Raw genomic sequence first — 13,139 nt, 5'->3', positions numbered from 1 at the left:
TATTACCCTTTGGTGTCTAATTGTCACGTGACCAACGTCACCGCAAAAGTTGAGTTCCAGATGCTCGCCACCTAATGTTGTGACCATCTCGACTCTGTACAACATTGCCCAACACACCCACTCACGATGCGCCAGAAGCGAGCAAAGGCCTACAAGCGCGTTATGGCGCTCTACGTCTCGGCGTTCAACTTTCGCCAGCCGTACCAGCTCTTGTTGACCAACGACTTCCTCCTCGAGGCGGGCAAGCAGCGCGACAACGACGTCTACAAGATGCTCAAGGACGTGGTGCAGGGCGAGACGAAGCCAAGTGAGTTGGAGGTAAAGCTGGTATTCCCAACTGACACGTCAGTGATCACACAATGCTGCATCCACGCGCTGTACACGCTCGGCAAGGAGCACCAGCCCATCGTCGACCTGGCCAAGAAGTGCGAGCGGAGGAAGTGTAACCACCGTGAGGCGATCGACGCATGGGAGTGTGTCAAGGAGGTTGTCGGTGGGTGCCGCGTGCTTCCTTTTCCCCCGAGATTCAGCACTAACCCCCGCAGGCGCGACCAACAAGCACCGCTACGTCCTCGCCCTCGGCAGCCCGAAGCTCATGTCGTCGCTGAACCACGTGCCCGGGCTCCCGATCGTGCACTTCAACCCGCGCGGCGTGCTGGTGTTGTCACCACCTACGCAGGCGACGATCCGTGTGAAGAACGCACACGAGGAGGAGCGGCGCGTCGAGGGCGCCAAGGTGCTCGACGGCGTGGTGGACGGGGACAACGTCGTCGGCAGCGCCGACTCGGCCCCAGCACAGAGGTCACGCAAGGCCAAGGCGCCGAACCCGCTCAGCATGAAGAAGAAGAAGGCCAAGGCTGAGCCTGTCGCGGCCGCGGCCGAGGGCAAGAAGCGCCGGCTGGAAGAGGACGAGGGGGAGAAGGACGAGCCCGCCGAGGAGGAGGGCGGCGAAGCAGATGCCGGCAGGAGGAAGAAGAAGCGCAAGCGCGGACGCGGCAAGGGTGCCGTCGCTGGCGCGATCGCCGAGCTCAAGGCGGAGATTGCGGCCAAGGGCGGCGTGGTGGCCGGAGACGCTGAGGGCGCCGAGGCGAGCGGGGCCGAGTCGGACTAGACTGGTGTAGGCGCGCCGAGGTGGGCTAGACAGGTGTAGGTTCTATTGCATGTACTTGTGTGAGTGAGGCGTGCGTCAGCGGGTCGAGGGGTCGAGCCGAGCTCTTGCTCAGCGGCTCGATGATACTGCTTCTGATCTGCGCCAGCCCGCGGCACGCGCGTTCGACGCCGACAAGATTATACAATTCTCAAGGTTTCGACTGCGTGCGGTATGAGACGGCCTGAAGCATATGATCGGCGGGGTGTGGTGCGGCGGCACTTGTTTTGGTCAACACGGGATTCATCCATCTATATACATATCGTCCACTCTCTCTACTCTACTCTACAGGCCCCAAGCCTCGTCGCCGGAGCCAGGGGCGAACTTGTCCTTGACCACGAGCTCCTTCCACCCGTCGCTCGAGTGCAGGCTGTCGATAAGCGCCTTGACGTGCGCGTGCTTGCCAGCGAAGCTGAGGAGGCCCGTGCTGAGCGAGGTGGCCGCGACGACGAGGTAGTCGACGATGCTGAGGCTGTCGCCAGCGACGAACTTGCGCTCGGCGAGCACGCCGTCGAGGAAGGCGTAGTCCTTCTCCAGGCGCGGGCGCGTGAGCCGGCGCACGGTGTTGGCGTCGGCGCCGCTCCAGCCGGGGACGAGGCGCTCGCCCTCCTCGCCCGCGAAGAACCAGTTCCGGATGTCGGCGGAGAGCGTGGACGCGAAGAACGCCAGCGCCTCGTTGAAGCGCGCGACGTCGGCTGCTGGCGCCGAGGCGGCAGGGATGAGGTGGGGGGCAAAGCGCGAGGCGAGGTAGTACATGATCGCTGGCGCCTCGGTGACCACCACGCCCGGGGAGGTGGGGTCGTTGTGCGCGACGAGCGCGGGGATCTTGCCCTTCGGGTTGATGGCCAAAAAGGCGGGGTCGAACTGCGCGCCGGCGTGCACGTCGACAATGACCGTGTCGAAGGTCACGTTCTGCGTGCGGGCCAGGTCGAGCAGCAGCCAGTGGGGCGCGGTCGACATCGAGCCGGGGAGGTGGTACAGGGTGAAGTCTGGCATTTTGGGGGGTGTGGGTGTGGGTTGTGCGGTTGGTTGTGGTTGCTGGTGAGGGTGTGAGGCTGTAGATGCCGTGCGTGCCGCCTTATATGCCCTCTGTGCTCTCCGTCACCTCGTGCCAGCTTATTCATCGCAGCATTAAGCTCGACACCATCGCTCTCGGCGCCATGTTCCCGAACACGGTGCGGCGTCATAGGCGTCACCTGCAGCGCGTCACTCCGCGTGCTCCGCCCAAGTGCCACCACACACACACAGTCATGCCACAGTCGCACAGTCAGTTTTTCAGGGTGCGGCAACTCACCCGGCATCATGCCGCCATACGGCCGTGCAGCGTGCAGCTTGCACCGTTGCTGGGTGACTGCATCGGGCCGTGCCAAGCAATCCGACCATGAGCCGCCGATGGCCCAGCCCACGTTGCTCGGCGTATGCACAGTGCAAGATGTGTAAGATTGTGGAGGCGGGTGCCGACAGCAACAACATGACCCACCGATTGTCGGAGACACTCCGCAAAGATCGACAGACAGTCAACCCGTGCACAACCCCACCCCACACACCCCACTCCACCCACTTCCCCGCACTCGTACATGCATACTGTACACAATCAATGACAAGGCGTACTGTATGTACTAGAATGATTAACAGCCCGACTAAGCAAGGCTCAGGTCGACCAGGATTGTGACCAGGCCAAGAATGATTTCGATACCAATGAGGGCAATGACAATCGCCTCGAGGTGCTCGCCGTGCGAGCTGTTGACCGACTCCTTGAGCAGCATCAGCATGTCCTGAAGCACCTCGACACGGCCGTTGAGGAGCTCGACACGCTGGCCAATCTCAAGATACGAGCGGCACGCGTTGTACAGGGGCTCGAGATCTGGGAACGTCCAGAAGAATTCCTGCGAGGTTAGTGAATTATAACGCCAGGCTAACCCACAGGAGAGTCCAAGATCGACCCCACGAGGTTGATGTTGATGCGCAGGATGAACAGGTTGCCAATGTGTTTCATGATCTCGCTGCGCGGGAGACCAATCTTGCCCGTCTCGCTCAGTGTCTTGGGAATGTCCTTGGTCTGCTCGATAGTCGCGCTGATGAGCTCCTCGAACAGCGAGATCTTGACAGACTGCGACAGGGCGTGCGAGAGAGAGAGTTTTGTCCTGTGCGGGTCAGCCAGGCCGACCACCTGCCACCCACATGTACGACGATCCCTTGCGCAGCGTGATGACGTCGTTGTATATGCTGCGATTATCAGCTCGGCCCTGCACACTGACCGTCTCTCTACCCACCGCGAGTAATCGGCGTAGTAGAAGTTGAGATCCTCCATCTCAATGTCCTCGGAGCTGAGGCGCTCGATTTCAAACTTCTTGCTGTGGAGGGGTCAGCTTCGAACCGCCACGACGCATAGCAAACCCACATGCTGCGGAGGAACGCCTTCTCCTCCTTCTCCGTCATGCCCCAGATGACGACGGTGCCATACTCGAAGAGGAAGACGTCAGGGACCCACTCCTCCTCCTCCCAGTCCTCGTCGTCCGTCTCGTCGTTCTTGTCCGTGGCCTCGTCACCATTCTGCCAGCGGTTACCGCCGCCGCCAGGACGCCTCGCAAAGCCCGTCTTGCGTTTTGTCGCGTCGTTCCGCGCGGGGACACGTGCAGGCGAGTACGACACGGTGTCGTCGTCGTCCAGATTCAACAGGTTGCCCTCGGGCACCGGGAGGAGCGCAGCCGGCTGGACCGGCTTGATCGCGGGTGAGCGATTCAACGCCGACGCGCTGGTCGGCGGCGGGAGGTACGGCGTGTGCAGGCACTCGGTGTCGAACACGCGCGGGTGCGTGCGATATGACGCGGGTTTTGCGGCAAGGTATGCCTGCAGACCAGGCAGGTTATATGATCTGAGTCCGTTAGAACTTCAACGCGCACTAAACCCACGCTGCGGTGCAGTAGGCCGTCACTCGCGGGAGCTTGGCCTTCTCTGACTTGGTGAGCTTGATAGCATCGCGACGGGCCGAACCGGCCGGGATCTGGGCGAGGGGCGTGTAGAACTGGAGCTGTTAGTCAAAGGAGAAGGGAGGAAGGAGGCCTTTGTAGTAGCTCACCTCGACCTCGACGCCCTCGCCATCTCCAGTATCTTCAGCAATGCGCTGGAGCGGCTCGTTCTCTTCATCCTCCTCCTCTGGGATCGTGGGGTGTTCTGGCTGAGTAGGGAGGACTTTGAGTTCTGTTGTGTTGTGGTGTGGTTAGCACTGACGTTGCAACGCCGACCAGGCGCAGATGGAGCGATACGCACTTGTGCCCAGCTTTGACGTTCTGCGCGTACGTGTCAGTGTACATCCCTAGTGCCCGTGCCCCCCTCGACGGCAAGACTCACCGCATTGGCTGTCGCGGCTCGCGACGCTGTTGCGAAACGTGGGCGTGGGCATAGGGGAGGGGGAGGGTATTACTTCCTACGGTGGGCATGGTGGGTGGTTTGATTTGTGTTCGGTTCCTGATCTGGGTACATATGCCTGTCGTGAGACGTCTGTTTGGAAAGTGTCGAGGTCAAGGAGAGAAGATGGAAGAGGAGAAGTAACGCGGTGGCTGTGGTTGTCGTTGGAGTTGGTGCTGCTGCTGCGGCGCTGCCCCTTGGTGATGCATCCTTGGCACCAGGGGTGCGTACCCGTTCGTCATTGTGCAACAGAGGGAATTTTTGGTTCCGCTTTGACCGACCTCCACAAATCGCTCATCACCCGGCACACCGATATCACTGATGCTATGGAAAATGCATATGGCAAGATGATGCTACAACCCTTACAGTTTTACGTCTAGGCCTTGCCCGCGGCACGAGCCTGCTCACCAATAAAGTTGAGCGCAGAGCCGGCGCGGAGCCAGTTGAGCTGGTCGGCGCTCATGGTGTTGGTCGTCTCGATGGTCACGACCTCGCCGGAAGGCTTGGTGACCTTGAGGCGGATCTGACCATCAGGCGAGGTGCCAGCGAGGAGCTCCTTGAGGCCCTCGGTCTGGACCTTGTCGCCAGCCGAAATCTTCGAGTAGTCGGCCTTGTCGGCGAACCACAGAGGAAGAACACCCTGCTTCTTGAGGTTGGTCTCGTGGATACGAGCAAACGAGCGGGCGACAATGAGGCCACAGCCGTAGAAACGGGGCTGGAGAGCGGCGTGCTCACGGGCAGATCCCTCACCGTCTGATTTGTCAGCTTTGCACCTAGACGAGGACAGCTAACTCACAGTTGTCGTCGACGACGAGCATCCAGGGCTCGTTGCGCGCCTTGTAGCGCTGCATGATGTGAGGGATGGTGTCCTCGCCCTGGGCGTCACGGGCAACGTTGATCTGGCCACCCTCGTCGTTGACAGCCGTCATGAGGGTGTTCTCAGAGATGTTGCTGAGGTGGCCCTTGTACTTGAGCCAGGGGCCGGCAGCAGAGATGTGGTCGGTCGTGCACTTGCCACGGACACGAAGGAGGCAGGTGAGCTCGGGGAGCTCAGTAGGGCCAGCGGCAAAGACCGAGTCGAAGGGCTCGAGGATCTCCAGGCGAGTCGACGAGGGCGAGATAGCGATCTCAGTCTCAGGGACAGGCTTGGGGGAGGGAGTGGGGGCGAACGACAGGTCACCAGCCGTGTAGCCGATAGGAGGCAGGCGGTCGCCAGATGGGGCCTTAAACTTGAAGGGGCCGTTGGGGGTGTCAATGCTGTCGGTGGTGGGGTTGAAGTTGAGGTCACCGGCGAAGGCAAAGGCAGTCACGAGCTCGGGCGAGGCAAGGAAGTTGAGGGTCTTCAGGTTACCGTCGTTACGAGCCTTGAAGTTGCGGTTGAACGAGGTAAGGATGGCGTTGTCCTCGCCCTGGTGGTCATCACGCTTCCACTGGCCGATACAAGGGCCACAGGCGTTGGCAAGGACAGTCGCGCCGACGTCCTCGAGGCGGCCCTGAAGGCCGTCGCGCTCAATGGTGGCGCGGATCATCTCAGAGCCGGGGGTCACAAGGAAAGGCACCTTGGACTTGAGGCCGGCCTCCTTGGCCTGCTCGGCAATCGAGGCGACACGCGACATGTCCTCGTACGACGAGTTGGTGCACGAGCCGATAGCAGCGGCCGAGAGGGTGACGGGGTAGTTGTTCTCCTTGATGAACTCGGAGAACTTGGACAGAGGGGTAGCAAGGTCAGGGGTGAAGGGACCGTTGAGGGTGGGCTCGAGCTCCGAGAGGTTCTACGCTTGTCAGCTGGTGCGGCTTCCAGTGGGGCGCCGGCGGGGTTCGACACCATCGCCCAAGCTCGCGTGCGAAAACACTCACAACCTCGATGACCTCGTCGTACTCGGCGCCCTCGTCGGCCGAGAGGAAGCCCTGCTTGGCGGCAGCGTCGGCGGCATCGGCGACAGGGCCACGGTACGTCGCGTGGAGGTACTGGCGCATGTTGTCCGAGTAGGGGAAGGTCGAGGTGGTAGCACCGACCTCGGCACCCATGTTGGCAATGGTAGCAAGACCAGTGCACGACTGGGCGGTGACACCGGGGCCGAAGTACTCAAGGATACGGCCAGTACCACCCTGGAGAGTCAGCAGGTGAACTTCGTCAAGCCACGACACCTACGCGAACGGTAAGCTTGCCAGCGAGGTGAAGGATCAGGTCCTTGGGAGTGGCCCAGCCCTGGAGGTTGCCGGTGAGCTTGATACCGGTAATGAGAGGAGCCTTGAGCTCCCAGGGGGTGTCGGTGAGGGCATCGACGGCGTCGGCACCTCCGACACCGATAGCGAGCATGCCAAGACCGCCAGCGTTGGGCGTGTGGCTGTCGGTACCGAGCATGAGGAGACCAGGAGCAGCATAGTTCTCAAGAACGATCTGGTGGATGATACCAGACCCAGGCTTCCAGAACTCGATACCGTACTTCTTGGCAGCCGACTCAAGGAAGTCGAAGACCTCCTTGTTCTGCTCGATGGAGCGGGGCAGATCGGAGGCCGCGCCGGTCTGGGCCTGGATAAGGTGGTCACAGTGGATCGAGGCGGGGACAGCGGTGTCAGGAAGACGGCAGGTCATGAACTGCAGAAGAGCCATCTGGGCCGAGGCGTCCTGCGTGGGTCAGCGCGATACTGCAAAGGTTACCCACCTGCATCGCGACACGGTCAGGGCGGAGCTTGAGGTAGCGCTCGCCGCGGATCTGGCCTCCACCGCCGAGGCTCTCCTCGGGATTCCTCAAGTGCGAGTAGAGAATCTTCTCAGCCAAGGTGAGCTTGCGGTCCTTGGGGAGGACGGTGCGGACCTCGTCGAGCGTCTTGAGCAGGCGGGGGTAAGGGGGTGTGATGGAGGGGAAGTCCTTGACTGGCACGGACGAGGGGGTAGCCAGGCCGCGGCGGGCCATCATGGGCCCGAGGGCGCGTGATCTTTGGACGAGCATGGTTGTTGCTCTTTTTGGCGTGGTGAGAGTGGTGAGGTGGGAGTTGAGAAAGCAAAGTCTATGCAAAGCCCGGGCCAGTGATCGATAAAGTCGGTCGGGGGCCAGCTTGAAAACGGTGGCAGCTGGTTGGATGAAGCCGAGGTCGATGACTCGCATTTTGGCTGGGTGCCAGCCAGGAACTCCCTGACAAGCGATACAGGCGACGATATCACTCGTCGGAAATTCACGGCCGATCGAGCTGGTGGTCGAGATGGTCGACATGTTGACGCACAGACCGCCTTCCTCGAGACTGTCTTCCTCGCCTTCCTTTTGACCATGTCTGGTTGACTCACTCACCTGGCTGCTTGGCTGGCTCTGAGGCCCGCGTATATCTTCCTTTGGGCGCATGAATTCCTTCTTGACTTTGTACTTCCTCCCACTCGCTCTACTTTTCGTTGCTCCCCTCTCTCCCACCACCCCCGCTCTCACAGTCTCTTACCACAACCTCCTCCCTCCTCACCGTTGACCCCCTCCCACTCACACCCACTTACTCTCTCACAAGCACAAGAACCTCACTCGCCACCATGTCGGACGACGGCCAGGACGTGAGTAACAAGGCCTTCCCCGCCTTCCTCCGCGCCGCCAACTCTGTCCCATCCATAACTGACCGCTTCCACAGACCATGTATGGCTACGAGGTACGCGATGCTCCTCTTCACACAGACACTGACCACGTCTAGGCGGTGGACGAGCTCCAGGCTCACGTGAGTGTTGTGTTCCAATAGCCACCACCTTCCCTGACCACATTGATGGGTGACCGACCACCATGCCACTGATCAACACATCTTATCTCACTATCTCAGGGCATCAACGTCTCCGATATCACCAAGCTCAAGGCGGCAGGAATCGTCACAGTCCTTGGAGTGGCGCAGACCCCGCGCAAGAACCTGGCCAAGATTAAGGCAAGCACAAGCGAAGAGGACGAGGCACTGACGTCTCTCAGGGCCTTTCCGAGGTACTTTTCCGCGTTGTCGGACTCGGGTTGATCCGTTTTTACTGACGCCTTGCTTCCAATAGGCCAAGATCGAAAAGCTCAAGGTGTGTACTGGGATGGTATGTGTGGGACATGGCTGACCATGCATAGGAAGTGTCCGTCAAGCTCCTCGTAGGTGGCACGGCACGGGTACCCCCCGCTCACAACAGCCGCCGACTTTCGCCACGGCTGCGGAGCTCTCCGAGCGCCGTCAGAATGTTCAGATGATCACCACTGGCTCCAAGGCCGTTGATGGCATGCTTGGTGGTGGTATCTCCACCCAGAGCATCACCGAGGTCTATGGAGAGTTCCGTACTGGCAAGGTAGGCTGACATCCTCGGCGGCCATTGACGCCTCCACCCAGACCCAGTTATGCCACACACTCTGCGTGACCACCCAACTCCCTGAGGACCAGGGTGGCGCTGGTGGCAAGGTTGCCTACATTGACACCGAGTAAGCCTCGCGTCAGTCCTCCGCGTCTAACAACACACAGAGGAACCTTCCGCCCCGACCGTGTCCGCGCGGTTGCGGATCGTTTTGGCGTTGACAGCGGCATGGCTCTCGAGAATGTGCTCTGCGCTCGCGCGTGGAGCTCCGAGCAGCAGTGCGAGCTTCTCGTTGAGCTTGCCATTCGGTGAGTACTTGTGACCTACTCAACTGACGACGCAGCTTTGTCGAGGACCGCACGTACAAGCTCATCATCGTTGACAGTATCATGAACCTGTTCCGTAGGTGCCGGACCGTCGGAGGCGAGCTCACCTACTCAGGCCAGGACTACTCCGGTCGCGGCGAGCTTTCCGAGCGCCAGCAGAAGCTCAACCAGTTCCTTGCCCGTCTTCAGAAGCTGTCCGAGGAGTTCAACGTCGCAGTGATTCTCACCAACCAAGTCCAGGCCGACCCTGGTGTGAGTGGAGCTAGTTGTGATACCTGCTGACTCTCAGGCTGCCGCCATGTTTGCTGCTGCCTCGAGTGCCAAGCCCGTCGGTGGCCATATCCTTGCTCATGCGTGAGTGTTGGTGGGAGGTGACGGCCCAACTAACACCCGTTCAGATCCGCCACCCGTATCCAGCTCCGCAAGGGCCGCGGCGATGAGCGCATCGCCAAGCTCCAGGACTCGCCTGACATGCCTGAGGGCGAGGCGACGTACTGCCTCAAGTCTGGGTGAGTGTTCCGATGTGGGTTGGTTCCCTTGCTAACACCTTCAGTGGCTGGGAGGGTGGGTAGAGCCTGCTTTGGCAGGGGTACTAACGAACAACAGACACCTAAGCGCAAGCTTCCATCCTATCGCAAGAGATCGCTACAATATCAAGATTCCCATCAGTACATCGTACAAGTCCATGCATTCGATAGACCCAGTTCAGGTGCAGAGGGGAGGGAAAATGCATTCTGCCTCCAACCGGTCGGCTGGTGCCACTCTACAGTTTGCCGCCGCCAACATGACCTCACCGTGCCTGGAATCGGCCTCGTCCATGGCATCACCGATTTTTGTTCTGTACCATCTCATCCTCCCTCCCACCCACCCACACACACCGGCTGATGCCTGCCGACCGCATCAGCGTAACAGCGCTCACGTGTCACCTAGCGCAAGGCCTCGGCCCGTCCGCGTTTGGGCTGAACCCGCCCCCTCCGTGCCCCGTCGAGCTCGACATCGACATCAGCCTCGCACCCGAGGTCGTCCCGCACTGCGTCGACGAGGATGACATGCAGGGCCTGGGCGTGAACTACTCTAGCGTTTCGAAGGCGGTATACGCGGCCATCAACTCGCGCGCGTTCGCCCGCCCGTCCGAGCTGCTGGACGCCGTCGCGGCCGTCCCGCTCGAGCTCAAGGCCGTGTCCTCCGTCCGCGTCACCGCGCGCCTCCCCCGCGCCCTCCTGTCGGCCCAGAGCGCAGAGTACGCGCGCACCTTCACCCCCTCGTCTGCGGGGCCGATCAGCTGCACCCTCCGCGACCTGCGCGTGTCGTGCATCATCGGCCTGCACCCGCACGAGCGCGCCGAGCGGCAGCGCCTGGAAGCCGACATCACCGTCACTGGGCCTGGCGTCGGCGCCGAGCAGTGGAGCCACAAGGCCGTCGCGGATGCGTCGTTCGACGTGAGTGTACCCCATCTGCCCCGCTCACACCCAGTGGCTCGAAAAGTCGTCGTTTGGAACCCTCGAGTCGTTGGCCGACACGTTCGCCCGTGAGCTGCTCGCACTCCCCGCCGTGCCGCCGCAGAGCTCTATCGACGTGGACATCCGCAAGCCCAGCGCGCTGCCGTTCGCCACGCCGTCAATCAGCGTCTCGCGGAGGGTAGAGGACTTTGCCAAGCGCGGCGGCGTGCGCGGCGTGCCCACGCCAGCCGCAGCGGTGCCGGCGCCAGCCCCAGCCGCGAGGAGACCATACTACACGTCGGCAAGGCGCTCCGGCCCGCGGGTGTTCATCGCCGTCGGCTCGAACATCGGCGACAGGGTCGGGCACGTGCGCCGCGCCATCAAGCTGCTCGAGGCGGCGGGCGTGACCCTCGTCGACACGAGCAGGCTGTACGAGTCGGAGCCGATGTACGTCGAGGACCAGGCGCTGTTCCTCAACGGCGTGATTGAGGTGTCGACGACCCTGAAGCCGCTCGACCTCCTCCGCGTCCTCAAGCGCACCGAGACGGAGATCGGGCGCACCAAGACGTTCCGCAACGGCCCCAGAGTCATCGACCTCGACCTTGTGCTCTATGGCGACGAGGTCGTGCGTGTTGGCCAACCTGGGGACGCGGCGGACGAGGACGGCGTCGGATGGTTGGAATGCCCGCATGCGAGCTTGGCTGAGCGCGAGTTTGTCCTCCGGCCTCTGGCAGAGTAAGTCAGACGATGAGGCACAACGACTGACAGCCCCAGCATCGCGCCAGAGCTCATCCACCCCGCGTTCGGCACCAGCGTTGCCGAGCTCCTGTCCCGCGTCGCACCGGGCGGCCTCGCGCCCGTTATCCCGTTCCCCTCACCAGCAAAGGTGCTCCGTCTGACGTCGCCAGCGACACCGGCCATCATGGCCATCTTCAACGCGACGCCCGACTCGTTCTCTGACGGCAACCAGAGACATACGGAAGCTAGCGGTGCTCTCGAGCGCCTCACGCAGCTCGCGTCAGGCTCGCGCGTCCCTGCCATCATCGACATTGGAGGCATGTCGACGCGTCCGAACTCTGAGCCATGCTCGTCCGAGGAGGAGATTGAGCGCGTCGTGCCCCTCGTCACCGCTGTCCGAGCCGCGGACGGCCCTCTTGCATCGATCCCACTCAGCGTGGACACATACCGGCCCGAGGTGGCCCTCACAGCTGTCAAAGCCGGCGCAAGCTGCATCAACGACGTGCGCGGTGGTGCAGAGGAGGGCATGGCCGCCGCCATGGCTGAGGCCGACGTGCCCGTCGTGCTGATGCACTCGCGCGGCGACTCGACGACGATGCTGACTGCCGAAGCGCAAGACTACAGCGCCCTTGGCGGCGTGGTCAGCGGCGTTGCGGCCGAGCTCGGCACTGCTGTGCAGCGGGCACTCGATGCCGGCGTGAAGCGGTGGGACATCATCCTGGACCCGGGCCTCGGCTTTGCAAAGTCGCAAGACGACCACCTGCGCCTGCTCCGCTCGCTGCCCGAGCTCGTCGCGTCGCCCTCGCTCGCCAACTTCCCCCTGCTTGTCGGTGGCAGCCGCAAGGGCTTCGTTGGCAAAGTCACGGGGCGCACCGTGCCCTCAGAGCGCGGCGCGGGCGACGCGGCCATCTCGGGTTGGTGCACTGCTACCGGCGTCGTCGACGTGCTCCGTGTCCACGACGCCGAGAGCGCCGCGGACACGGTCGCGATGGCGGCCGCGATCCGCGACGTGCCACCTACACCTCCTCCCAAGGCCTAGCCCAGATCGTCTGGGCCAGAATGGGATGGGCGGCATAAGCGAGCTAGCTTCCGTGACCGACGCGACTGTTCTGCGCCACTGCGGGCAACGTGCATCGCCCTTAGGGCGAGTGTTGTGCTTGGCGCCTGAGCGCCTCGCGCCTGGATCAGATCTGCCGAGTGGCACATTGTTTGTACTTCATCTGCACTGCATGGGCGAGTCGAGTGGTGGTGACGAGGAGGACGAGGATGGATAACAGACCGTGTTGGCATGATTACCGCCCATGTATATCCGCCATGCGTCGCAAGTCGCAACTATGCGCTACCAGCCTGCGGGCCTACCCCAATTATGGTTAAATGAGCCACGAGTTTATTGCCATGCAGAGACGTGGAGGCTCGCTGGAGCCGGCTGGCAGTCAACGCGGCGGGACAAGACGAGCTCTGCTCGCCGGCCTTGCCCCACTGAGCTCAGTAACCAGGAGACGGGGTTAGGCTCACGGCATTCACCACACCAACCGCTTGGCCCGACGACGGCAGTGGCGGCAGGCGGCCAGCCGGCTCGCCGGCGACGTGGCAGGAGAGAGATGGCTGCTGGTCCGTCAGGTACGGGGGCTGGGGTTGAAACGTGATGAGCTGGTGAGCTGCAGACTGCATTGATGCGTGATGCAGAGAGACGAGCATGCCGCCGCTGCTAGCAGAGAGCGTCTCGCAGCCACCTCACTCACAGCCCAATGCAAGTGATGGCAGCTCGCTGGCACACGGACACACGCACA

The 13,139-nt window shown here is 62.1% G+C and overlaps 4 protein-coding genes across 4 annotated transcripts; 2 read left to right on the top strand and 2 right to left on the bottom strand.

Moving 5' to 3' along the window:
- Positions 1-96: 96 nt before the first annotated feature.
- utp23 (rRNA-processing protein utp23) lies at positions 97-1,193 on the top strand. The gene is made up of 3 exons (XM_062772317.1): positions 97-307; positions 350-493; positions 546-1,193. Exons 1-3 carry the CDS (start codon positions 127-129, stop codon positions 1,109-1,111), a joined length of 891 nt encoding a protein of 296 aa, XP_062628301.1. The 5' UTR covers positions 97-126; the 3' UTR covers positions 1,112-1,193.
- A 239-nt stretch (positions 1,194-1,432) lies between these two features.
- GstD1 (Glutathione S-transferase 1-1) lies at positions 1,433-2,143 on the bottom strand (the record flags this gene model as incomplete). The annotated part of the gene is made up of 1 exon (XM_062772316.1): positions 1,433-2,143. One exon carries the CDS (start codon positions 2,141-2,143, stop codon positions 1,433-1,435), a length of 711 nt encoding a protein of 236 aa, XP_062628300.1.
- Positions 2,144-2,710: 567 nt separating this feature from the next.
- SPBP4H10.15 (Homocitrate dehydratase, mitochondrial) lies at positions 2,711-7,509 on the bottom strand (the record flags this gene model as incomplete). Its single annotated transcript, XM_062772315.1, has 12 exons — positions 2,711-3,033; positions 3,072-3,291; positions 3,329-3,373; positions 3,421-3,501; positions 3,549-4,022; positions 4,060-4,172; positions 4,227-4,348; positions 4,964-5,308; positions 5,352-6,327; positions 6,413-6,664; positions 6,708-7,184; positions 7,222-7,509. The coding sequence occupies 12 exons, from the start codon at positions 7,507-7,509 to the stop codon at positions 2,788-2,790; spliced, it is 3,639 nt and encodes a 1,212-aa protein (XP_062628299.1). The 3' UTR covers positions 2,711-2,787.
- A 563-nt stretch (positions 7,510-8,072) lies between these two features.
- dmc1 (Meiotic recombination protein dmc1) lies at positions 8,073-12,730 on the top strand (the record flags this gene model as incomplete). Its single annotated transcript, XM_062772314.1, has 18 exons — positions 8,073-8,093; positions 8,168-8,185; positions 8,228-8,251; positions 8,351-8,410; positions 8,491-8,517; positions 8,565-8,585; positions 8,632-8,652; positions 8,691-8,843; positions 8,885-8,973; positions 9,014-9,154; positions 9,190-9,248; positions 9,288-9,424; positions 9,462-9,526; positions 9,571-9,681; positions 9,726-9,736; positions 10,103-10,611; positions 10,646-11,346; positions 11,386-12,730. The coding sequence occupies 18 exons, from the start codon at positions 8,073-8,075 to the stop codon at positions 12,386-12,388; spliced, it is 3,171 nt and encodes a 1,056-aa protein (XP_062628298.1). The 3' UTR covers positions 12,389-12,730.
- Between the last annotated feature and the right edge of the window lie 409 nt (positions 12,731-13,139).

The sequence above is a fragment of the Vanrija pseudolonga genome, chromosome 4 (genome assembly GCF_020906515.1).
Source record: "Vanrija pseudolonga chromosome 4, complete sequence".
Lineage (NCBI taxonomy): Eukaryota > Fungi > Basidiomycota > Tremellomycetes > Trichosporonales > Trichosporonaceae > Vanrija > Vanrija pseudolonga.
Note: the sequence above shows the minus strand (reverse complement) of the source record. Positions and strands in the feature narration are given on the sequence as shown.